The sequence below is a fragment of the Neolamprologus brichardi genome, chromosome 22, assembly GCF_056152115.1.
Source record: "Neolamprologus brichardi isolate AB-2024 chromosome 22, ASM5615211v1, whole genome shotgun sequence".
NCBI classification, from domain to species: Eukaryota; Metazoa; Chordata; class Actinopteri; order Cichliformes; family Cichlidae; genus Neolamprologus; species Neolamprologus brichardi.
The window spans coordinates 4895166-4920316 of NC_142124.1; the positions used below are offsets into that span (position 1 = coordinate 4895166).

General features: G+C 41.9%; 1 protein-coding gene across 2 annotated transcripts in view; it reads right to left on the reverse strand.

Moving 5' to 3' along the window:
• Positions 1-25151, reverse strand: part of shisa7b (shisa family member 7) — a 67407-nt gene that overhangs the window by 18461 nt on the left and 23795 nt on the right. Inside the window, exons 3-8 of one of the 2 annotated variants that reach the window (XM_087834819.1) lie at positions 18516-21569; positions 14256-14495; positions 13547-13663; positions 12427-12569; positions 8637-8705; positions 3776-3997 (exon numbers count right to left, since the gene is read on the reverse strand). In XM_087834819.1, coding sequence (XP_087690945.1) covers positions 3776-3997; positions 8637-8705; positions 12427-12569; positions 13547-13663; positions 14256-14495; positions 18516-18928 — 1204 coding nt within the window. In that variant the 5' untranslated portion in view covers positions 18929-21569. The remainder of the gene's footprint in view (positions 1-3775; positions 3998-8636; positions 8706-12426; positions 12570-13546; positions 13664-14255; positions 14496-18515; positions 21570-25151) is intronic. The other variant, XM_087834820.1, reaches the window with a different exon arrangement.

Here is a 25151-nt window from a genome sequence, read left to right on the forward strand (position 1 = left end):
TGTTTACACTCAGTCTTTCAAATAGATGCAAGTAAAACACAGCAGAAAATAAATAAAGTCAAAGACTAGCGGTCCTGTTGCTCTATTTTCACCTGTAAAGCAGGAGTGGGGTAGGCGGAGGGTTACCCTGGTGCAGGTGTGCCGCGGTCAGCGAAGAATCCGCGAGTTTCTCTGTGAGTTTCCCATTACGTCGTAGCTACTCGGTGCTTGCTTGGAAGTTTAGGGGTTTTTTCGCTGTAAAAAGAAGTTTTCTTCCCACGCACAACGGACACTAATGTTTTTGTCACTTTTTATGGAATCAAACTCAAAGTAAGGTCAGTACTTCCACGCTTTAAACGCTGCACGCTCATACTCTCTCTGCACTCGATATATGATCCATTGTTGATCTGCACACAGCTGTTGTCACGAACGTCGCACTCGCTTACGTCACTGTCATGAGACATTCTCGCAAAAAATCACGGTTTTAGTAACGCAGTAACGCAGCGTTCCTACAGGAAAGTAACGGTAATCTAATTACCATTTTTGCAATAGTAATCCCTTACTTTACTCGTTACTTGAAAAAAGTAATCGGATTACAGTAACGCGTTACTGCCCATCTCTGGTGACAGGGTTCACAACATAACCAACTATTTCCATCGACCTCAGTTATGAGTTCATCCGTACAGCAAACCAGCTGAACTGAACCCTGCTTAGCAAATACTTTCTTCATGCAGTCAGTATTTTCACAACTTATAAAGAAAGTGAAGTCGTGAATATGGGAAAGAGTAAAGCTGACGGTGCAGTAACACCGTTTCACTCGCATCTGTAACTAAAAACAGATCTGCGAGGACTGTAAAATGTATTTACAGTCACTTTAGTGAGAATCAGCGCGATCAGTCTCAGTTTTTCCTCAACAGGTTAATAACACGACATCAGTGATGAGGACTCGCTGACAGCGGGCGGCAAAGAGGAGGAGGCGACGCGACTGAAACAGTCAATCCAGGTTGAGTGAAACGTAACATTTTCAAGTAAACACCCGTGCGATTACTTTAATCAAAATCAAACCCCCGTTCAGCTGTTCAGTAACTTTAAACGTCAAGAAAAGCCAATTTCCACCTACTTCATCTGCCCCCAGGTTGATCGGCATAGCAGCAGCACAGTATAATCAAGAGGAAACAAACACAAACGCGTGTGTCACTGTTGTGCAGAGACCCCAGATGACGGGCAGTTTGTGTTTGGCACCAAAAAGGTTTAAAGGGATGCAGAAGAAGTCAATCTTTAGGCAGGAGTATGTGCAAAAACATGGTAATTAACAGCAAAGGAGAACTAAACTAAAACTAAAGAAAATACAGCCTCACAGCAAGCTGCCAACCTCCTTCCTCTGCCACTCTCCCTGCATCAACCTATCCAGGTAAGGATGGTAGACTGGAAATCTATAATCCTGGTTTCAGCTAACAAACCTTTACATAAGAGCATCTATAATATAAACACTGCACATCCACATGTGCTAAGAATATGAAAGGACTACAGAAATCACTCCCTCACGTTCCCCTGCTTCTGCCCCAGTCACTCTCTGCTCTGGACCTAATCAAACCTGTCTTCACTCCCACTGGTTACCAGCCGAGTCCCAGGAACACAGAGGACTCATCAGAGGCCAACAGGAAAAACAATTAAAAAACAGATTAAGTCTGGTTGAATTCAGCTACCAAAACACACCAACAACAGAAACACACGTGATCAGTGATGACACACTCCACTGACAATATCTGGGAATTGTGCGCAGTGAAAAGGGGGAAGGCGTGACAGCTCCACTGTCACACTGACAAACTGCTTGTTTAGCTTTCTACTTTAAATTTGGTGCATTTCTTTTAAACTTTGCTGCAGCAGCCGTCCTCTCTCTCTGCCTGTGATACCTGCAGGGTTGAGTTTAAAGGAGAGCACGGCGTTTTCTCTGGTTTTTATGAGATATTTTAGATTTAAATGTCAGTTTATAGACATTTGCATTAATAGACAGTGTTGGGAAGGTTACTTTTAAAATGTATTCCATTACAGATTACAGAATACATGCCCCAAAATGTATTCTGTAACGTATTCCGTTACGTTACTCAATGAGAGTAACGTATTCTGAATACTTTGGATTACTTAATATATTATCATGCTGTTTACAACTACATGAATGTACTATTGCTGTGATTTATTACTGTTATTGAAGGTCCGCAGCTCCGAACCGTAGTAAAGGGACCTCTGGCTATTACGGTGGGTTCTGTGTCGGCTCGTAGCTGAAAACTAGCTTTACTTTGTTGTCTGGGTCAACTTTGCTAGCGAGAGACAGAGAGAGGCGTTGAAAGGCTGCTCCAACAGAACTTATTGTTTCGGAGGAAAACACGAACACGGTGTACAGTCGAGTCTTAATAGCTTACTTACAACTGGGCTCGTCAGGCACTCTTCTTGGCTGCAGTGGTTATTATTATATTTACATGCTTCCAGCTCCTGTTTTTGCTCGATGACAGCTCGTACTTTTCCTTTTTCTCCCTCCCTCGCTCACAGACACATAACGTGTACAGCAGTCCATTCTCCCTGCAGCACGGACTACACTGCCCATGATGCTACATTCTTTAGAGCTATACCTGTAGCATTCTGCCTATTAGCTTAGCACAACAACAACAACAGGCGCTCTCTCACCCAGGAAACACGCAGAGAGAGAGCGTCACCCTGTAACCATGGCAACCGTAACGCTGCCGCCTGGAACAACAGAACGTAGCTGTCAAACAAAACCCAAACAGTCCTGACCCGCCACAATATGAAACAGGGAAGTACCGCCGTGTAATCCATTTATTTCAACAAAGTAACTGTATTCTAAATACCACCTTTTTAAACGGTAACTGTAACGGAATACAGTTACTCATATTTTGTATTTTAAATACGTAACGGCGGTACATGTATTCCGTTACTCCCCAACACTGTTAATAGAATATATGTTTTATTGCAATTTCTCAAAGAATTCCAAGAACTTCTAGTTTACTGGCAACCTGCCCAGTGTGTACAACACTTGTTGCTCAATGTTAGCCGGGACAGGCTCCAGCCATTCTGTAATCTTATTTGGACAAGCTGCTAAGAAAATGGATGGATTTTACACTAAAAGATGGAGGAGTTCTCCTGCAGGCGGGGTCAAATGAAAGATGCCATAAAGTGATTAAAAGTGCAGCGATCGACGTTTTGAGAGTCCATCGTCGGCTTAGGAGTGCTCACTTTATGACAAACAGATGCAGATAATGTATTTGCGTATGCTCTGTCCTCATCGTAGGTGCTGTGAAGATTAATCAGCAGTTTTTTGAACACAGAAAACTGTTATTTTCTGTGTTTTGCAGGGCCGGTGTTACAGCACGCTGTAGGTCACCTGTGTCCTACAGGTCTGCAGATTTTCTTGTCCAGCCCCTTCTTTGCCTTCTGGCCAAACTTGGTCTTTTTTGAAACTTCCAAATCAATCTGCTATAGTTGCTCTTTTTAATTTGTGAGGTTGTGATTCACAACTACATCCTATAAAGTCTCAAAGTATAAACTTTTAATGTATCTTTGTATGACTAAATTTGCTTTTTTTCATAATAAAAAGATTTCTTTGAAAATTGGTGGTGTAATCAGCCATCAACACTTAAGAACCAATCAGACACGGCTGAGGCCTTGTGTGCGTTGTTTCACTTGAAAGCTCCCAGTGGTCCTCAATCACTCCCACTTCATCCCTCACTCCGGTTTCCCTTTTTCCTCCTTTTCCATCCCTTCATCCCCCCCAGCGACTCACCCAGCCTCTTCAGCGAGCTGTAGCGGTTGATCTCAGGTTTCATGTTTGCATCGTAGGACGGTGGCAGCTGAGCCAGGTTGTGGAAGGAGTGCGAGAAAGACGGGTGGCTGCTGTTGTGTCTCAAGACGCCGCCGCCGCCGCCTCCCGCGCCTTTGCTGCTACCAGAAATCAGGGTGGGCCCGGAAGTGAGCTGGGGGGTGTTGTTCATGCGGGATCCACGCTCTTGAGAGAGAGAAAGACAGAAAGAGGTGGAAAGAAGGAAAGATAGGATAGATGGAGAAGTGAGGAGGAGATGAGGGGGAGAAAGGAGGATGAAAGGAATGATGTGTAAGTGTAAAAGAACAAAGAGAAGGAAAAGAAGAAGTGAAAGAGAGAACAAGAGAAGATTATACAAGCTGGTTAACTCTCAGTAAACAGGAAGTGTCTCTGAGCTCCATGGAGACCATCTATTAATACAACTCTGTGCTGTTCATCTGAGGCTCAATAAGACGAACGTATCAGCCACATGTAAATACACAGAAATACACCGATAGCTTCAGGAATCTACACACTCAAGCACACGCACATATTCACATTTATGCAAAGTGCAAAAGCAGCACAGCGATCAATAGACATAAAAAATGATTTGTCTTATGTAAGGTTTGCGGTATGGGGGAGGGGCAGGGGTGTCTGTTTCGCAGCACGTCCATTACATCATAAGGTGTACAAGTACATTCATAGTTTCCAAACAGCAAACAAACAGCAGTGGGAATGACCCAACATGTAGGTGCGCACAGGTCACCTGACATGTGTCGGATCTGTACATTCAAACGGAGGACAGAGGGACACATCTGCAGTGGACAAACACACGCCAGCCATCGCTGGATTAGCATTACGGAGGAATCCGAGAAGCTCGATTGGCTGCTAAATGTCAGCACGGGATGTTTGAAAGGTTAGAAATGTGAGGGAAAACTATGAAGCAGCGATTAAAGCTTGCGTAACCGTGACCATTCGCTGCTGCTTCCTGTCTTAGACGCGGATATAATCAATGGTGAGTCCATTCGGGGCGGTAACAGCTATGGGCTGCGATCTTGTTAAGATAACTGCGGGACATATACTGGTCATTGACCATTGACAGTAATGGGCAATAATGGCCAATGTTGTCTCTGTTAAGTGCCACCCAGGGAACACACGCCACATCGACTTCTGTACCGTGAATTCTGCGTACGCTCACACACACACACACTGGGGGGAAAAAGCAATGCTAGCTCTGAGCTCTGGGATCATGTGGCTGTAAAGCAGGAGCTGAGCAGCAGGATGCAGGCTGTGGAGGAAATAGAAGGTAGAAAGCATCAAATGTCCTACCAATTGCTCTGTGTTTTTGTGCCACCGTGCTAAATTAGCCTGGTAATTTCCACGAGTGAGAGGTAATTGATTATTTTTTTGAACCGCTACGATGGCTGACAGAGGTTTGGTAATGGTGTCCGGGAAAAATGAACTTTGCTCAGTGTGAGCCGAGTATGTGACTCAGGGTTTGTGATTGTGTTGTACCAGGAGGCTGGTGACTTTAACACAGGACGGAACCAGACAAGTGATGCAAAGGAGGCTCTAAAGTCTAAAATCTCACCTTTAGAATCAAAAATATTGAGTATAAACCGGCACAACTGAAGTAAAATCATCAAAATTCTTGGGACTGAAAGTTCAAATATATCAAAGACTTGAAATGAAATGAAATGAAATGAAGGGCATCTCCTTTATCCAACAGCCTACAGTTTATTTTTATTTTGTTCATTTTAAGTTTGTACTTCCTATGTTCCTAAAGTCTAAAATCTCACCTTTAGAATCAAAAATATTGAGTATAAACCGGCACAACTGAAGTAAAATTGTCATGGTCCTGAGCCATGTTGGCCCAGTATTCTTAGTTTTCGTGTGTTTTGTATTTTGTTCTTTATTTATGCCTTGGTTCCTAGGTTGTTTAGTTAAGAAGTTCCTTATTTGGTTGCCCGTTATGTCCGTGCTCTCTCTCCTCCTGTCTGAACCTCTGTGTACTTCCTGTTTTACTTTGACAGTCTCCCGTCAGTGTTGCATTTACTCCTGCCGTGTCTTGTTATGATTATCAGCGTCACCTGTGTTCCCCGTGTGCTCCCACTTCCCTCATTAACCCTCTGTGTATTTATGGTCGTGTCCAAATTCATGGGCTGCATCCTCCTGAGGACCCGGCCTTCGCGGTCTACGTGGGCCGGGTCCTCAGGAGGTCGGGTAGGCCGGAAGTAAACGGCTATGGAATTGGACGGTCTAGCTTTCTCGATCTACTCCCGCCCTTAATTCAGAGTATTTCCGGTTGTCAGCGCCACGGCACGAAAATCGAAAATGGACCCGAAATCTTTCTCCGTTTTTTGTGTTCATTTCTAATTATCAACGAGCTAACCCACATTCTCGCCTGAAAATATGTTTAAAGTTTATTTTGTGGCCCAGAAAGATTAATAAGAGTAATTTTAAAACTTAGTAGCGGCCGCCATTGCCGGAAACTGGAGCTTGGCTGGGCCGCGCTATGAATTCTGGGATATGGTGGGCCACGAAGGACACACCCGACCCATCCTTCAAATTCGGGGAAAAGGAGGACGCATTTGTCGGCTGCATTCGGAGGAGTCTACGAATTTGGACAGCCTTCAGCGCGTCGCTGTGATGTAATTGGTCTACAAATGCGGCCTCAGGAGGAAGCAGCCCATGAATTTGGACACGACCTATGTCTGTGTCTCCCTAAGTTCAGTGTCGCGTTCTCCCTCATGTGTGCCCCTCCGTGTGTTTCCTCGTGAGTCCGTTCCTTAGTACTTCCCAGTTTAGTTTCATATTATTTTGTATCGCCTTTATCCTCTGTCAGCAATAAAGCTGTATTTTGAGTTCAGTCCTGTTTTCCCGTGAGTGTGTTTGGGTCCTCTCCTGCCTGCACACAGACTGATCATGACAAAAATCATCAAAATTCTTGGGACTGAAAGTTCAAATATATCAAAGACTTGAAATGAAGGCCATCTCCTTTATCCAACAGCCTACAGTTTATTTTTATTTTGTTAATTTTAGGTTTGTACTTCCTGTGTCTGGTTGTTTCCTGGTCCAAGATGATTCCCCATAATTTGCATTAACAAGTAACGCGGTTCACGGGGCAACAGTGAGGCACGTGAACGTAACAAATACACTAAATCTGTACATTTTATTCATCCACGTGATGATATAACGGTGCAGAAGCGAACCGAGGGAACATTTCTCTTTAGTCATCACAGCTGACTAAACCTTCCTAACACTGAAAAGCACAGCTGGTGTCAACAAATGTCACCTCGCTAATGGTTTAAAACTATAAGCCGGCACAGAAAACAATAATTACCCACATAAGCTATTACTCCAAACCTAAAGGCGCGTGCGTTTTCTTGTGCGGCCCTCAATCACATACCTAAAATGTCACATAGTTTTATAACAACCTTGTGACGTATTAGACCTGTTAAATCACACAGCGCTGCGCAAAATGGATGAATTTAGATTAAATACAGCAAACGCTAAATTATATATTTAATAGTTTCTTTGTAAGGGAAGACATAAAAAGGAAAAACCAGGTTTTTTTTGACTGTGTCGGGTTTTTGCATAAGGTAGGAAATGTCTTTGGGTTTACCCACCTTATGATCGGCAGGTTTAGCTTCATGTCTAATCACAGTCATCATCAAAACCCCAAGATGTGTAAATCGGCTCATTTATAGACCAATTTACTCCTAAAAATATGTTTTATTTTGTCTATTGACGGCGTTTTTGATTTAGAAAGTGATGAAGACCTGCACCTTTAACTCTCCTGTCCCAATAAAATCTGCCTTTATCTGATATTCAAATTTCTATTCTTGAAATCTATGCAATAAAACTGTATATTTAGATACACCAATAGAGACGTTAGTGTCTTTTGCATATGCCGCTTTTCAATTTTTCTGTGCTCTCTGTGTTTCCAGGACCAGAAAACTGACTAGTTTTATGTAATAATACAAAATGTTTACACCTTTTGCCCCGTAGTGTCTCTCCTTAGATGAATTTAGTTGAAAATGATGATGTAATTGTACTTGCTGGTTAATATTTGCTGTCCTCTCAGCCGGTTTTACTCTTTGCTGTTGCCTTCTTGTGTAATCCGCTGCATGAGGGGCACATGTAGGTGTAATAGCTTGGAAAAACTGGCACTGAAACAACTTAAAAAGTTAAATGGAAATCATGCTCATCTCCATCAACACCATCATATTTCCATGGCAACCGTATCCTGTATCCTGTCAGAGTCATGTTAGAGGCATAAAATCAGCCTTCACAGATAATTATCTGGCTTGCAGTAGGAGTTCATGTGTTTCCTGGGTGCAGCACAATGACCTTTGGTGGAGATGAATCACTCGCGCTAGCATTGCTTTTCTGTTTTCTTCGTGTAAAGCCTGCGAAAACAGACTCGGGTTAAAGCGGTGACCTCCTTCCACGTTCGGTATCACACTTGCACATCACTGCTGCACAGAGAGAGGAGGAAGGACGAACAAGCACATCTGGAAGCAGGGTTGTGGGAGGGGGGAGTGAGTGAATAGGGAAGACGGGCTTGCATTAAGCAAAGGGCAGGCCAGACAAGTTTAAGCTCACACTCTTATGAAAGATCTGTCAGATTCAACGCAACCGTGTGACGGGGGAAATCACTGGAGACAGCACGCTGTGATTTCGAGCGCAAATCTGCGCGTAGCCACAGGGTGGGGTTGACAATGGCACAGCTGTTTTTAAGAGCGCAGCACAACAGGCCGTCATACTGACATCGAGACAGACAGACAGTGGTGGAGGTGAGGCCGCGAGTCCGGCTCACTGGGCTGCTAACCACGAGGCTTACCGATGGTAGCAGAGTGTTTGGGGCTGGAAGCAGACCCCTGCTGGTTAAAATGATGGTGCAAGTTCCCAGCTGCAAAGAGAGCAGAGCCGACAAACTGATGGGACAGCCACTCGAGAGACACGGGAGGCATGTCGAGTAAGCATTTGTGTCAGTAAAGAGACAGAGAGAGACAGTGGGTGAGACAGGACAGCGAGAGGGGAGGACAGAAAAGAGACAGACTCAGTCCCTCCAGGAATCAGCTGACTTTTGCATTTCTTATTTAAATTAAAGGTTGTTGCAATTAACTGAATCGAACTGGCAAACCACAGATTAGATCTTTCATGCAAGACTGACAAAAGTGAGGTCGTTTGGTTTTTACTTTGCATTGTGAAGCAGCACGCAAATATCCTTAAACGGTCATCTCAGGTATAGAAGCCACACCCACCTGCAAGTTAGAGGTGGGAATCACCATACATCCCACGATACGATATTATCACAATACTTAATGCACGATACGATATTATTGCGATTTTTTAAAAATATTTTGCGATATTCAGATTCTGCACATAAAGGTAAACTTTATCAATATTCATTTTCTCTAATATCAAAGTCTCACACTCAGTCTTTCTCTCATTTCAGTTTTATTGTTGACAAACTGAACGGTTTGTATTACAGTCTAGTCCAACTTAACTGAATCAACCATCTGGTACAATTATAGCTATTCTGAACTATGCAGTTTATGAAAACTATGCAGCCCCTTCAGTAACTGAAGAATTTGAAAGTAAATTAAAACAAAATATAATTTTACATTAAATAAAAAAGTTTTAAACTTAATTAAAATAAAACATGTCTTAAATTAAAATAAGTAAACTGTCACATTTGGACAGTGAAGGAATGTCAGGATTCTTGCTCAGAAAAAGGATCAACATGCTCTGAAGTCAGAGCACAAAAACCTTTTTGTAACAAGATATTGATTTCTGCTGTCCCTGTATCGATACATTATTAGCAAACAAAATATCACGATGCTACACAGTATCCATTTTTTCCCCACCCCTACTGCAAGTGGCAGCCAATGAGAATAAAGGTTTTTCAAATGTTACAAATAACAATTATTTTGAACTGTGACTCATACAAAGCACCTCTAGCAGAGTCTAGAGTTGGAAACATGCACAGTGGGTCCTTTTAAAGCAAAGTTGCAACTCTTTAAAGTGCAGATTTTCACTGTCTTTCTCTTTTTATGATTGCAAGCTGAGCTTTAGAGTACCTGTTGGACACAAGAGACTGAAAAGACGCTGACTTTTCTAGCAATTCAAAAGCTGAATTATTATTCAACAATAAAAAAAAAAAATTCTCAGCTCTTGTCTGTAAACTACACAAAAAATCTAGTTTTATAATTTCTGCAGTTGCTAAAATGTGAAGCTTTGGTACTACAAGGCGCTTTTACCATTCTTACCTGGTGAGAATCAAGAGCAGCTAAATAAATAATTTTTAAAAATCCACTATATTTGGCACATTTTTCATCTTTTCTTGGTGGGAATTTGCAATTTTCCAACCTTATTTGCAGAGTCAGAGAACAATCGAATTCCTAGAGAGGCTGAAAGAAGAGAGAGCTGGTTTAGAAAGACGAGACAGAGCGACAGAGAGATAAAGCAGAGGTAAAGAGAGAAATGTGTGTGTTTCATTTCTGTGATTTTCCTGTGTGAGAAAACAGAAACATTCATGTCCTTCTGATAATCACCAGAGAGGAAAAACTTTGTGAAAATCACACAAACGCTGCATTTAATTCTATGATCGTGTTGACTTCAGTGTTCTAGTGTTTGCAGCATTTTTCCACAAAGCTCCTCTGTGTGTGGGCAACATAAGCATTTAAATAGGAGTGGAGGTTTTTCTTATATTAAAGCTTAAATCAGGAGATTCAGGCTGAACATTTCATACAGAAATATAAAACACATCCCCCTGTGGTAGCACTATTTAGAAAAAAGTGACAGTCAACATAAAGGAACCTTTAAAAGACACTGATGAGCCAAAACATTGGGACCACCAGTCTATTAACCTGTTAGTACTTTCTGTGTGCCTAAACCAGCTTAACCTGCTCATTTCTCCCAAACCCGACATAAAACCCCGCAAAGCTGGTTGTTCGTGCAGACTGAAACAATTATTCAGGGTGAGAATTTGACTCTATCCCAGACTAATTAGTCTAACCATATGTGTTATTTAAGCACCATATCTTGTTTCTCCTGAGTGATAAAAATAATTCACTTTCATGATATGTTTGTGTCTCATTTTGGCAGTAAATTAAAATCAATCAATCAATCAATTACAGCTTTTTTAGGATATAATTATTAAAGTTATCTGTGATACTAGTAGGGATATGGAAACTCCCTTAAGGTTGAAATCTGTTTGTCTTGTTATACAGATGAGCTGCACAGTCTGTGTTTCAGGATAAGCTAACATTACGAAGTTGCAACAATCAGAGTAGCTGCTGCAGCAGAAGCAGGTTTCCATCCCGTGCTTTGCAGAGAAAAGAGTGCTGGCATGCCAAAGTCCCCCAAATGCTACACTCACCCTGCAGAAAACACCGGCTGGAGACGGCGGCACAACCAAAACGATTGTAACTGTGTCCAATGATCTTGTCGTCTTCACACAGGCTTATATTATTTACAAAATGGAGTGAGTGTGTTTGCAATTGAATGTTAGTTAAGCTGTTTATGATAAATCACAGTTAACTTTGGTAAAATGTTAAAAATCACAAATCTGTTGCTGAGCTACATACACGGAAAACCTAATTTAAGAAAACTTCATATTAACTATTTACAGCCACAGTCCAGCCAGAAGCTCATACATATTAAATAGAAACTCAGATGGTCCAAATAGTGACATAGTTGATTGCAAAATGACGACATAACCTGTCTTTTATATAGAAACATAAGCAGAGAACAACTAAACGGCAGCCAGTGAATCAGATCCTTGATTGCAAACAGATGTGTCGGAGACAAGTTTGCAAGTTTGGTGCAAAATTACACCAATTATTTGCAGACCTTCTCCAGTGACTGCATTCAGTCCGAGTTGGACCTCGATTGTTTGGAGACAAACTGACGCTCACCAGGAGGCTTCTGCAATTGTAAAACAATTGAAAGTGGAAAGTAACCAGCTTTATTGCAACAACAACTAGTTGCAATCATTTGTAGACTGAAAAAAAACATAAGTGCAATCACTGGACAACCAAGATTTTCCTGGTTGCCAGGAGTTTGGTGTCCTATTTTTACTCTAGTGTTGAGCGAGTGGTTAGACCAGGAAGTATCCTAGTTATTTCCTTCATCTGTGAGTGGTCAAAATGTTTCAGCTCATCTGTGTGCAGGTCATGTTTGTGCAGAAATATAGAAAGCTGCATGAGAATTAACCTTTAAAAAAATAAACATTTTATTTTTCAGATTTAAAAACTGTTAAATTCAATGCATATTTTTACGTTTTAATTCAGATGAATACATCTTTGCAAGATCACTTGAGTAATACTGAGCAGGAGGTGAATCCAGACAGGAAACAAACCCTTTAAAAGTCTGAACCCATGTTGTTTCATTTCAAAAGACCCTCTGAGATTACTGATGTTAAACGATAATCTCACGGGGCTTTTTTAAATGAAACAACATCTGGCAACAATCCACTCACGACAAATGTATTCCACCTGAAGTAAGAAGTGTGTTGCTGATATTTGAAACAAGAGCAGCGACAATTACCACCTTTTCCACCGGGGACGAGACAAGCTGGCCTCATTTGAATGCTCGTTTAACCCGATATAATAATCGTCACTCACTGCGGTTGTCTTTGATCTGCAGGATGGGGGTGTACAGGTTTTTGGACGTGCGTCCGTCCGAGGTGGTCGTCAGCACTGTGCTGTTGTTCCTCTCGCCCTGCTGCACGGGGCTCGACTGGTGACGCAAGATATCCACCAGTGATCTGACGCAGCAGCGGGAGAAGCACGAGGGCAGAAAGACAAGAGGAACACAACAGATGTGAGGAGAATAGTGAGAAAAGATCATGCGGAGGAAACATTTTCTCAGTCAGTTATTACTTTACTTCACTTTCCAAATGTGTCCAAAGCAATCCTATCATTGAAAACAATGCAGTTACGTTTCACTTTGATCTGTTTGTAAATCTTCTAAAACCTCAGTCTCACGTGTCTTAAAAGCTTTCATGTTCCGCTGCAAACTGAGACGTTTTAACACCTCATATCTGGCTGAAGATCATTATTATTATTATTATTATTAATATTAATATAATCTCATGTGTAACATATAATCATTTAACAAAGATAGCAACAACTAGATTAAAAGGAGACGTGAATAATTGGTTTCATAGACACAATTTCTGTAACTGAAAGCTGAAATGAGTCTTAAACTTGCATTGCTTCCAATGGCCAGCAGGGGGAGACTCCCTCTGCTGTTCCAGGTTCATTGAAGTCAATGAAAAAAAAGACCCCACCGGTCACCTGATTTATGACCTCAGTAAACACCTTCCTGACTAGTTTAGGGGCTCAGTCACTAGTTTCTTGTTTAATATAACAAGCATATTTTATAAGTTATAGTATGGCTTACTTAAAGTACCTTTTAGGGCAGAAATGACTTGTTATTGGTAAGTTAGCCATATGCACATCTACAGGTGACTAAGATGATTCTCTTCAAACTAGGACTTCACCCATTTTTATACGCAGACATTTCACAGATATTTATTGATCATAAGCATACGTTTTGCATTTGAATTTTTAGAAAGACAATTCAATGTAACTTTTTTTCTCTGAATGGTCTTTTCTTAGCAGCTTTTAATGCCTGGCAGAATCGGGCTTCACCGTCCGTGCTCCTCGTGGATAGCATCGTGTCTCGTGTCTTTGCTGTACGTCTAAACTGAGAAGCCAAGCAGCCGTCCAGCAGTCTCACCTGGGCATGTTGATGTCTCGGTTTCGGGGTCGACGAGCCACCTTGCTGAAGGCGATCCTGACGCCCACGGCCACCACCACAGTGAAGGAGATCACACCTCCGATCACATAGGCCGTACTGTTTATAGAAAAGAAATGACATCAGGGCACTCAGCAGGAAAAACGACACGCTTTTCAGCTTCTTTTTCATTTTAAAGTAAATTTTCAGTACGATTCGTGTCTCCAGCTTTAATTGGGAATAATATTGTACTTCAAGAACAATTAGGGGCGCATCAATAGAAATTTATAGGTGATACTATTTTTCCTCATTGTTGCAGAATCAAACAAGAACTCTGTTTCGTGAAAAATAATTTACCATTGTTAAAGGATTTTAGCTCCTCTTCAAGCAATTTTTTAACACACAGCACAAACTCGCAAATTTTTAGTAAATTTTAAGATTTTAGTGCTTATGCAATTACTTCAACTTGTTTTTACCCTTGATTTCTTATAAATGTGCTCAAAATTAAATGTCCAAAAGAATAAAACATTTATTTTAAAATTTAAAAACATTTAATGCAAATATTACTCATTAAATTAACTTGTTTCTGTTAAGATCGGGAGGTTATTTTGACTAATTATGCCGCTCTTTATTTATCTTAGCTTTCGAGATGATGCTAATATATTGTACTTTTCCTCTGATGGCTCTGTGACTGACGCATCCAGACTCTGACCTGCTGCTCTGCTGCGGAAACGTCTCAAAGTCGGGGTCGGTTTTCACCGCGACCACAGTGACGGGCACCTGCGGGTCAGCCCAGTCGGGGGACTTGTAGTTGGTGCAGGAATCCTGATCTAGCCGGTTCCTCTGGTGCTCGCAGCAGAAGCGGTAGTGGCAGGTGCCGCAGCAGTAGATGTAACTGCCCTGGGAGCAGTTGAACGAGTTGTCAAAGTGCCCCATCACATCATAGTAACCCCTGCGGAGTAAAGTTGGTAAAAAACGTACCATTAATGCCGTCGTGTACCACGCCTCTGCTGCTTAAGAGTCTTCTTTGACCCTGAAAGTTCACAGGATGTGAGCGTTTGGCATGCATCATCATTTCGATTTCTGCCAATACAATCTTCTCCCACATCTTTACCTCCTGACGCTACATTAAACTACATTAACCCTTTAAGACCTACCATAGAACCAAGTCCGCCAGAGCTTATATTATATTTTTACATGCTGTAGTGCCATTTTTGGGAGCATTTCAAGTTGCTATACATCAATACAACCATTATAGCCCAAATTTTGGGCATAGTAAGTGCATAGTAATTACATAAATTGCAAAAAAGTGCAATAAAATACAAAAAAATTGAAAATCGTTTTTGTTTTTTAACATATATTTCTAGTTAGAGAAATTTAAGAGGCTTATCCCTCAAAACTGTAAATACAAAAAAGTTGCACAAAATAGTTTCCCACCACAGGAAATTTATTTTGAGTGTCTTCATAGTTTTATTTTTGAAATACACCAATTTTTATATACTGCAGGAAAAACGAAAATAAATATTATAATGCAAATTTGCAAAAAAGCAGCATATGCATCAAAATAAACTATTTCCAGCAGTAATATGAGTCCTAAGCATCCCAGAAACCACACAGAAAGTCATAAAGTCAAAGATAACTTTTAAAAACACCAGTATAGGCTCATGAGGCCCTGATGGTAAAAAACTACATTTCCGCAAAATGATGTCACTTCCAGTTTCGGGCAGGTCATGGCAGATATGCGATAGTTCGTGCTGATGGACATAGGAAGTGTTACAAACAGCTGATCGGATCGGCAAAGTGTGTTTCTGGAATATTACGTTTTTGTTGCTGCAAGTGCTTTTTATGCAGTTTTTGCAAAGCTATATGTGGAAGGAAACTGTGACCGAGGACAAGCTGATGGCATAAGATGTAAGTACAACTCCTCCGGTTTCATATGCAAAAAAAATTATTGCGCTAGCTTACGTGGTTGCAGAGCTACCAGGATTTAAAAGTAGTTATGCAAAACGGAGCGTGCCCGCTCCGACCGGCTTTAAAGGGTTAAAGACAGGACAGGAAAAAGGTTATTTTCACTAAAACACTGGTGAAAAACAGAATAGAGTGAATGTCCACAAACTGGCAGAGCTGTGAAGCATAGTGCTGTGATCCTGAGCTTGAAATATTAGTGAAATCTGAAAGCCATTTGTAAATTTACAGCCAGTCCTGAGCCTCTTTTAAGTGTTTGTGATACTCTATATCTCAGGAATGCAATACCCAGCAAACAACTGAGTGAGCTGCCTTTGTGTTGCATATGTGTACACTTTTTATATGACATTACTGCTCCTCAGTGTTAAAATCATGCTTATTTGACTTTATCCACTATACGATCTTATGTTTAGCTGCCTGCTGTGCTGTCTGACCAGAGATTTATGTCACTGTTTTAAACTCTAGTATAAGGACAACTGTCAGAAAAAAAAAGGGTCATGCTGGGTCCATTTAATGGATCAACTGGTCAAATACTGGACATTTTTTTCAAATACTGTGATCAAGCTTATTTTAATTCTACTCAGGTATATTTGCAGTTGCAGTATAATCCTGCAGTTGCTGTATTGTGTAGTTAAAGTTTTACGTAGGTGCATCCCAGGCTAGGCCCTAGGCTCAGGCTTTGGTGCCATTATACAGTGCCATCGCCAAAGCTCTGTAGCATTTATGCCTGCATGTAGGGTGCTATTGTCGCCACTCAGACAAAACCTCCACATCAGTGCTGATGTAGGAGGAGAAAAAGTCAAAACCTGAAGCAAAGAAATCACATTTTTGTCCAAAGTCTCCTTTTTTCAAACTGTGAGGGTACAAAAACTGAGAGGTGCACAACTGAGCACAACACCAGCAAAGCGGAGGATGTGACATCACTGTTGTCTTGCCTTGTCATTTGCTGGGAGGAGAGTGGCAACATAACAGTCAGATTAGAGTTATGTGGCTCTACATTAGGTGTGGATGCAGTAGTGGGAGGTTTTTGTTACTTCTTTTGAACTGGATTTGAAGCCTTTCACGGACTTCCCCTGACTGAGATATTACCTTTATTGTTGCAGGACCTCTCTGAGCACTCCGAGCTAAAACTCGTCGTCTCAAAGGCGATAAATGTTTTAGGTAAATCCTGCATTTGTTCTGTGGAGAGCTTTTTGGGCTCGCAGAGCAGCACAAACGAACTGAGCTCTGTCTTCACTGCAGCGCTTCGTGCTGCTTTCTTGTGCCTGAATGTAGCTGCTGTTGATAGTCGTAGCGTGTGGCTCGCCAACACACATCTGACTTAGAGCTGATTATACGTCGCTTAGCAACAGCAAGACGCCTCTCAGTGAAAAATATGAGCTTGTGCGAGATGAAGATCCGAGCTGAAGGAGGGGAATCATGATGTGCCTCGCTTTTATGGCATCCAGAGTGATCAAGCCATCACATTGATGGATGGAAATTAGGGCGATAAAAAGATCCGCAGGCCTTCGACGACGAGCAAAACTTCAGCACAGCGGAAGATGTAAAACAAGGAAAATCGGGATATTTCAACTACATTACATTAACAGCCATTTACGTTCATGTAATCTGATGTTTCTGTCTAGAATTTACTTTTTTAAATTCACATTTTGTATGTCAACTTAACTAAAAATGCCTGAACAGCTGCTAAGAATTTAATTTCTGACCCGATTGTGGAATATGAGTTATGTCAGCTGTAGAAGAATTGGATGCTTCTCTTGGTACGATGACAAAACACACGTTGATGCTTTAACAGCTCACTCTGCTGACCTGCTGTTCCTAACAGAGTATAGTTTTTCAAAACAGATTAAAATAGTTTGGATTAGAGATGCACTGATCCAAGCTTTTGTGCTCTGATACATTATCGAGACCCACAGATTGGCCTCGTTTTGACCGATAGCGGATCCAACTATCACACTGTTGCATCCACAATTTTCAACTCTGGAACAGTTACAAAAATGTATCTAATGTAAAATGTATACAGATATTTGGAATGATTTTAGCTGACAAAAATGTGTTTCCATGTCCAAAGATTTCATTTTAGGTTACCTTAATAATTTAGCACTTATCCTCCTTTCCTGGTCAAACGATGAACGATGTATTTACGTGTCCTGTAGTTCTAGTTAGCTCATACTGATGTCTCATCCAGTAACATTTCTTTGACATAATTATAGACTGTATATAAAGGACGGATGTAGGCATTGTGATATGACTCAGTGGTTGGTGAAGCTTTGAGTTCAGCTTTTTGACCGTCAGTGTCTGCTTTCAAATAAAGACATTACAGTCTGACTAAGGACACTGCGTGCTCATACAGCACACATGGGCTCAACTCCATTCCATTCTTTTTGATTAGAGAGAGTGTAAAATGTGAATGCAGCTTCCTAGTCTGAAAAATAAAGCCAACATTGTAGCAGACGTATAAAAGTCACTAAGATTTTTCAAATTTGGAACCATTCTACTAAAACTTATGGAGTTTAGCACAATTCAGCACAACATGCATCATGTTTCAGCTGAATAGTTCAAAATGTGGCCGTTACCTGACTCTGTTATAAAGCACAGCCTTCTTTACTGTTCACGTGACTCTAACGTGGGACAATAATTTACCAAATGGTCATGCAATAAAAAAACACTTCAAGCTAGAAAATGAGATTATAAACTCATTTGGAAAAGTTTTACTAACTAGTTAAAAAATCAAGTGAGTCGCGAGAATTTTTCCATAGATTTTTACAACAGCTAACTTCTCTCTGCAGTTACAAGAGTCTCCCCCTGCTGGAGCTAAGAGAGAATGCAGGTTTAAAGCGCCGCCATTGCATCGGCTCGACTTTGCTCATCTTTAATATTCGTTTTATGGACATTAGTTAAAAGTTCTCACAACTAAAAGAGCCCACATACAGAAACATGTTCCATTAGCTTTTAAGACTTAGCAAAAACAGTGATAAACACTACACAGAATTTCTGACAACATTACTTGCACAGGTCCACGTCCACCAGCTGTCTCGGGGCGGGAGCCACCTGGGCCGCGCCGAGCGGAGGCTTCAGTGCTGCCGTTACGTTCCTTGGCAACATGGTCTGAGGGAGGGGCTTTGGCGGCAGCTCAGCCATGACCGGCGGATCGTCCCCGTCCTCCACCTCTGCCGCTTTCGGCGGCACTTCGGGTCCGGCAGGCAGCCGTGGGAGCGGCGGCTTGTAGCCTGTCAGGAGGAACAAGGTGGTACTCGTTTTACCAGCAGCGGCAGAGCCGCCCCTGCCGCTCAGAGTCCTGATATCGCCATCGACAGCGCGTCGCCGAGTGGTGATGGTTACAGTGGAAACAGCGAGGCAGGAGAAAAGCAAGAGGATAAGGGATAAGCAAAGCATCCCCTTTAATATTTTAGACGTCATTGTTTTATCACAAAGTTCTCGAGCCAAAAAAGTCACAAACGGCTTCAAATGTCAGCGAGATCCTCCAAAAAAAACCTCCATTACGAAAAGTTTTATCTGCAGTCTGATGAACTAATCCCTCGGGTTGGATTTCAGCAGATTCGCGTTGTTCGAGCAGTGTTTCATGAATGCGTTTGGCGTGTCACTCCGTCATCTGAATGTAAACATCTCCCTCTGAATACAAATCCTTCCCATAAGCAGCGTTTGTAAACATTGAGGTCTTTTAGAGTTTTTTAGGCCCTATGCGATGTGTCTGTACAATGGCTGTAGACCTAAAGTAATCTAACTTAAAATTGATTAGAAATAGAGAATAATGTGGGTTTGTTTTATGGCAGCAGGTATTAAATGTTTAATTTTGGTCTGTCGGTCGACAAAGTGCCGTTTTACAGTCCGTTGGCCAAAAATCTTCAAAACAGGCAGTATTGAGACGTTTTCTGTAAACAAAATGAGTATGAAAAACTGTAAACTCGTCGTGTAATGACTCGTCCAGAAGAAGAGTCCTATGTCTCTGAATGCAGGGCGTTCTGGGAGCTGTTTATGGCACAAAAGTCATGTAAGAAACTGCAATGGAAACTGTGGTCTGTAAACATTTAGCGCTGGATGTAAACTTTGTAGTCAATGAGCTCTGACAGATGCTGGGTGTATTCTTCTCGGAGTTTGGCACTTCTGTTGTCCTGGGTGGAGAACTAATGCGTGAAAATTATACATGGAAATGAAATCAAATTCAACATCGAGCTCCGTGTGTCTCGTGTCTGTAAACAACAGTGCTGGCAGCTTTAGAGATCTCAGCTCTGTTTGGTGAACAAGCCAAGAGGAAGTCCGTGTAAATTTGGCACAAGCTGTTACTTAAACTTCTCTTACACCGCGCTCACAGTTTGCCCAATAAACCAAATCTCCCTTTTGAAGAATTTAGAGGAAGAGGAGCAGTAAAGGTCAGTATGCTTGAAATTTTGGTTTCGAACGATGGAACGGTGAGTTTATGAGTCGTGGGCTGTGAGCGCGACTAATAAAGGTACTATCACTGACGGCGTTAAGCAGCATCGAATCTATAAGAAAAAAAGTCCTTCCAGCAGCTACCGGAGGACAGACATCAGTTCATTAAGCGAGCGCGTCAAGGCATTCACAGAAGAGTGATCGATGGCGAGGATCAGGTGGATGAATTACAGGAAGAGACGACAGAAAGCGAGGATCTATGTGCGTTTGATACCCTCGCGCGAGTGTCTTTGCTCTGAATTGAGCTTGGCCCAGCAGAAGAGGACGAAGGAGGGCTTGGGCCCGGTTCTAGCAGGGCAGCGAGGTTCTGCCCACAGAACAGACATGAAACTGTCCGGATTCATCCGTCAACACAGAGGAACGCAGGGTGATGACGGGAACTCGACACTCAACGCTCGCCACGCTCGCCACCGCAGGCTGTGCGATCTAAAAACACGCAGGTAGAAAAAAAACGTACAAAGCCGCTCTTTCATCCAAAGGAATGAAATTTCGGGTCACTAGCAGTTTCTTCGTCGACTCCCTGAATGTGTGTGTGCGTGCACCGACGTGACCGAGGATCACTTTGTTGCAGGAACCTTCAACATCGTGAGCTCTGTAAATGTATTCGTATGGCTGGTGTTCAGTATGGCTTTAGGTTATGTTCTTTTTTGTTTTTTAAATATCTTTACAAATTCGATTTCCTTCCACAAAAAATGAAAGTACAGTGAAAGGTTTTAAATTGCATGTTTTTAATAGAATAAAAGGAAGAACGCAAAAAAGGTTTAAGAGGTCACTGGGAGTAGATAAAGGGGGCTTTTTAGCGGCGTAATCAAGAGCCACGCGTGGAGGAAACAGAAGACGACGAAAGGGCGAGAGGCCTCTCTCGGAGAAGCGACTGGAAGAAGGAGATAGGCAAAGTGTCAACAGTGTTTCACAGCGCAGACTGAAACGACGGCGTACCTCCGAGCCTTTGAGATAGCAGCGGCGGCGGCGGTGTTGCCTCTGTTTATCTGTTTGACGTGCCTGTCAGTCAAACGCCGTCAGTTATCACAGCTTACCACACGCCTCCTCTGCTATGCATAACCATGAGCAGACCGACAGCTGGAGGATTTGTCTATAAAGCACTTTGAACCAATAATGCACTGATCGCCGCCCCAGTGAGAAAAATCACGACGTTCTAACATTAAAAGCAGCAAACACCGACCAAACGGGATGGATATATAAACTTTTACAGACGTTATCTTGAAATTCAGTGTGGTTTTAATGGGACGTTGGATGTTTTGATGTATTTGTGGGTGATGTGTCCAAAGCTGGGTGACTAAATGAACTGTTTATATGAAGAGTTGTCGATTTTTTTTGCTTCTTCTCTTGACACAGTCGGTTTGGCACCTGGTTTTGGTCGTGATCGGAACAAAAGAGCGGTCAGAAATCGCGATTCCAACCACATAAAAATAAAAAAGAGTGGAAAAGGAGCAGGAAGTCAGAGCCTCGGCTCGGAAAACAGCTGAGAAAGTCCTCCAGGAAAACCTCCACTTGGCACAGCGACGGTCCGGATCAGATCCTTCACTCTGTTTCTTCAAGTCTTCCTGTCTCTCACAGGTTCGCGTCCACTTCTTCGCCGGCTTTCACACTGCAACATAAGAACAGGAAACACAGGGTGTTTGTAAGACGTTTTGCTGAGCTGGCTGTTATTGGTGCAGCGTTTCCACAGAGATATGCTCAACTTATGGTGGGGGATGGGCATGCTGTGAAAGGATGCTTTCAGAATTAAACCAAGTTGTTTGTGCTTAATAAATAAGTGGCCGAGCTAATCAAGTTGCATTCCACGTTCATAGACTGCAGCTGGCAGTCCTCGCGCTGCTCTGCAGCCTTGCCACATGAACCAGCGCTCCACCCGCTGCAAGTTCTGGTTACGATGACCTTCACTGCAAAACAAGAACTACTGCTGCAGTCTGAGCACAGCAGCAACGTGGCAGCAGGTTAACTTAACACAGCAAGAGAGAGACTTCATCTATGTATTTATTAGTGACTGAACTAATATTACTATATTATTAACTATATTAGTAATATTAGGGTTTAAAATGTGTCTGTTTCCAACCAGAATTCACTGTTATACTTGTGAGGTGTGTGCACCGACTTTATTTTGCTTTTAATTTGGAGTAAACAACTGTTTTTCTTTTTGGTTGTGCTAGCTTGTCTCCTCTGCTTTGCTCTCTGTTTCACCATGTGCATAAGCTCCTCCCCCTACACATAGAGCGAAAGACCAACACTGGGAACAGGAGGAAAAAGACTTTTAGCCCTCCCCCCAAAAAAAGCCTGCCAACACACTGTATCAAAGTATGGTGCGGCAGCTGCACTAAGGCGGACAGAGCGAGACTTCAGCGTGTAGTCAAGGCAGCACAGAAGATCCTCGGCTGCTCTCTCCCCTCCCTGATGGGCGTTTATTCTTCCCGCCGCCTCAGCAGAGCAGCAAACATCATCAAAGACAGCTCCCACCCTGGTTTTAACCCGTTCAGCCTGCTTCCCTCAGCGAAGCGCTACAGGTGCATCAGCACAAAGACCCACAGACTCAAGAACTGTTTCTTCCCAAAGGCCATAACCACCCTTAACTCATACACGCACCGATAACACAGTCCCACCCCTCCATTTGCCCATTTCCCCCTATAAACCACCACTGTGCAAAACCATGTTCTATGTGCAATAACCCGAACTGTATATACACACACTATTTATTTACATATTTACTTTTTTACATCAGATTGTATATTTTTACATTTCATTTTTTTTTCTGTTAACCCTTTAAGACCTACCATAGAACCAAGTCCGCCAGAGCTTATATTATATTTTTACATGCTGTGGAGCCATTTTTGGGAGCATTTCAAGTTGATATACATCAATACAACCATTACAGCCTAAATTTTAATAATATGTATGCATTAAGTGCATAGTAATTACCATAAATTGCAAAAAAGTGCAATAAACAATACATGAAATACACCAATTTTTATACACTGCAGGAAAAACTAAAATAAATATTATAATGCAAATTTGCAAAAAAGCAGCATATGCATCAAAATAAACTATTTCCAGCAGTGCAATATGAGTCCTAAGCATCTCAGAAACGACACAGAAAGTCATAAAGTCAAACATAACTTTTAAAAACACCAGTATAGGCTCATGAGGCCCTGATGGTAATATTCTGGTAATGGTTCTGGAATATTATGTTTTTGTTGCTGCAAGTGCTTTTTATGCAGTTTTTGCAAAACTATATGTGGAAGGAAACTGTGACCGAGGACAAGCTGATGGCATAAGATGTAAGTACAACTCCTCCGGTTTCATATGCAAAAAAAAATTATTGCGCTAGCTTACGTGGTTGCAGAGCTACTGGGATTTAAAAATAGTTACGCAAAACGGAGCGTGCAGCTCTGACCGGTTTTAAAGGGTTAATACTGCTAATATGTCACCAGTCACCTTTCTCACTCACTATGTGTTAACAGACCTCTCTGCATTGAATCATATCTGTTATTAACCTCTGTCTCTCTTCCACAGCATGTCTTTATCCTGTCTTCCTTCTCTCACCCCAACCAATCGCAGCAGATGGCCCCGCCCCTCCCTGAGCCTGGTTCTGCCGGAGGTTTCTTCCTGTTAAAAGGGAGTTTTTCCTTCCCACTGTCGCCAAAGTGCTGCTCATAGGGGGTCATATGATTGTTGGGTTTTTCTCTGTATCTATGAAGCGCCTTGAGGCGACTTTTGTTGTGATTTGGCGCTATATAAATAAAATTGAATTGAATTGAATTGAATTGAATATGTATATAGTGCTGCAGAACTGTTGGAGATGCTCTGTATCTCACTGAGCAACTGTATAGTGACAATAAAGGCATTCTATTCTATTCTATTCTATTCTATTCTATTCTATATTGTCAAAACAAGGCCACAGCTCATTTAAAATGTTGAAATGTTTACACGACGGAGGGGTTAATGCTGCACACCCTTTTCTCCTGTTCACAAGGAGATTTTGAGACTGGCTTTGTTACTTCCTGTGTCAAGAAACAAAAGCCTAGAATTTAAGTCGAGATTGAATTTAGGCAGGAAATCCGTTATTAGGGCGACTGCGAAACAAGCCAGGAGGCTGGTGGTAATTTCTTATACTACTCTTGCACTGAGTACAGCTTCTTGACACTGAAACTGTGCTCAGATGAAGGAGCTACAGCACACAAACATACACAAAAAACATCAGCTGACAGAGGAGATGGGAGCAGCTGTGATGTGACTTTGATAAAAAAGAGAGCAGACGACATGACAGATGCCATATGGACTCATTTGACAGAAGGACACAGGAAAGACGGACCACAGATGTGTGTGTGTGTGTGTGTGTGTGTGTGTGTGTTCTGTTTGCAAAATGAGGCCTGCAGTGTTGGGAGTGGGAGACATGCGTAAAAATCGAACGCACCCTCATTTTCTTGCTCTTAATTAATGCTTGTAGTTTACACTTAAATCTGCTCTGACTGACATTTATTTCCTGTGACATCACATAAAGTCTACAGTCATCTAGTTTTAAAAAAAACACGCAGGTTTCATAAAAAAAATGGCATCATAATGCAGTGACAAACTAATGTAAAGCAACAAACGAACAGATGTTATTTAGGTTATTCAATGCATCAGCTATTCTTCATATGTACATGCAACAAATCTCCGATCTGGGAATCGGGGATCATTATATTGTCCTACTTCCAGTGTTGGGAAGGTTACTTTTAAAATGTATTCCATTACAGATTACAGAATACATGCCCCAAAATGTATTCTGTAACGTATTCCGTTACGTTACTCAATGACAGTAACATATTCTGAATACTTTGGATTACTTAATATATTATCATGCTGTTTACAACTACATGAATGTACTATTGCTGTGATTTATTACTGTTACTGAAGGTCCGCGGCTCCGAACCGTAGTAAAGGGACCTCTGGCTAATACGGTGGGTTCTGTGTCGGCTCGTAGCTGAAAACTAGCTTTACTCTGTTGTCTGGGTCAACTTTGTTAGCGAGAGACAGAGAGGCGTTGAAAGGCTGCTCCAACAGAACTTATTGTTTTCAGAGGAAAACACGAACACGGTGTACAGTCGAGTCTTAATAGCTTACTTACAACTGGGCTCATCAGGCTCTCTTCTTGGCTGCAGTGGTTATTATTATATTTACATGCTTCCAGCTCCCG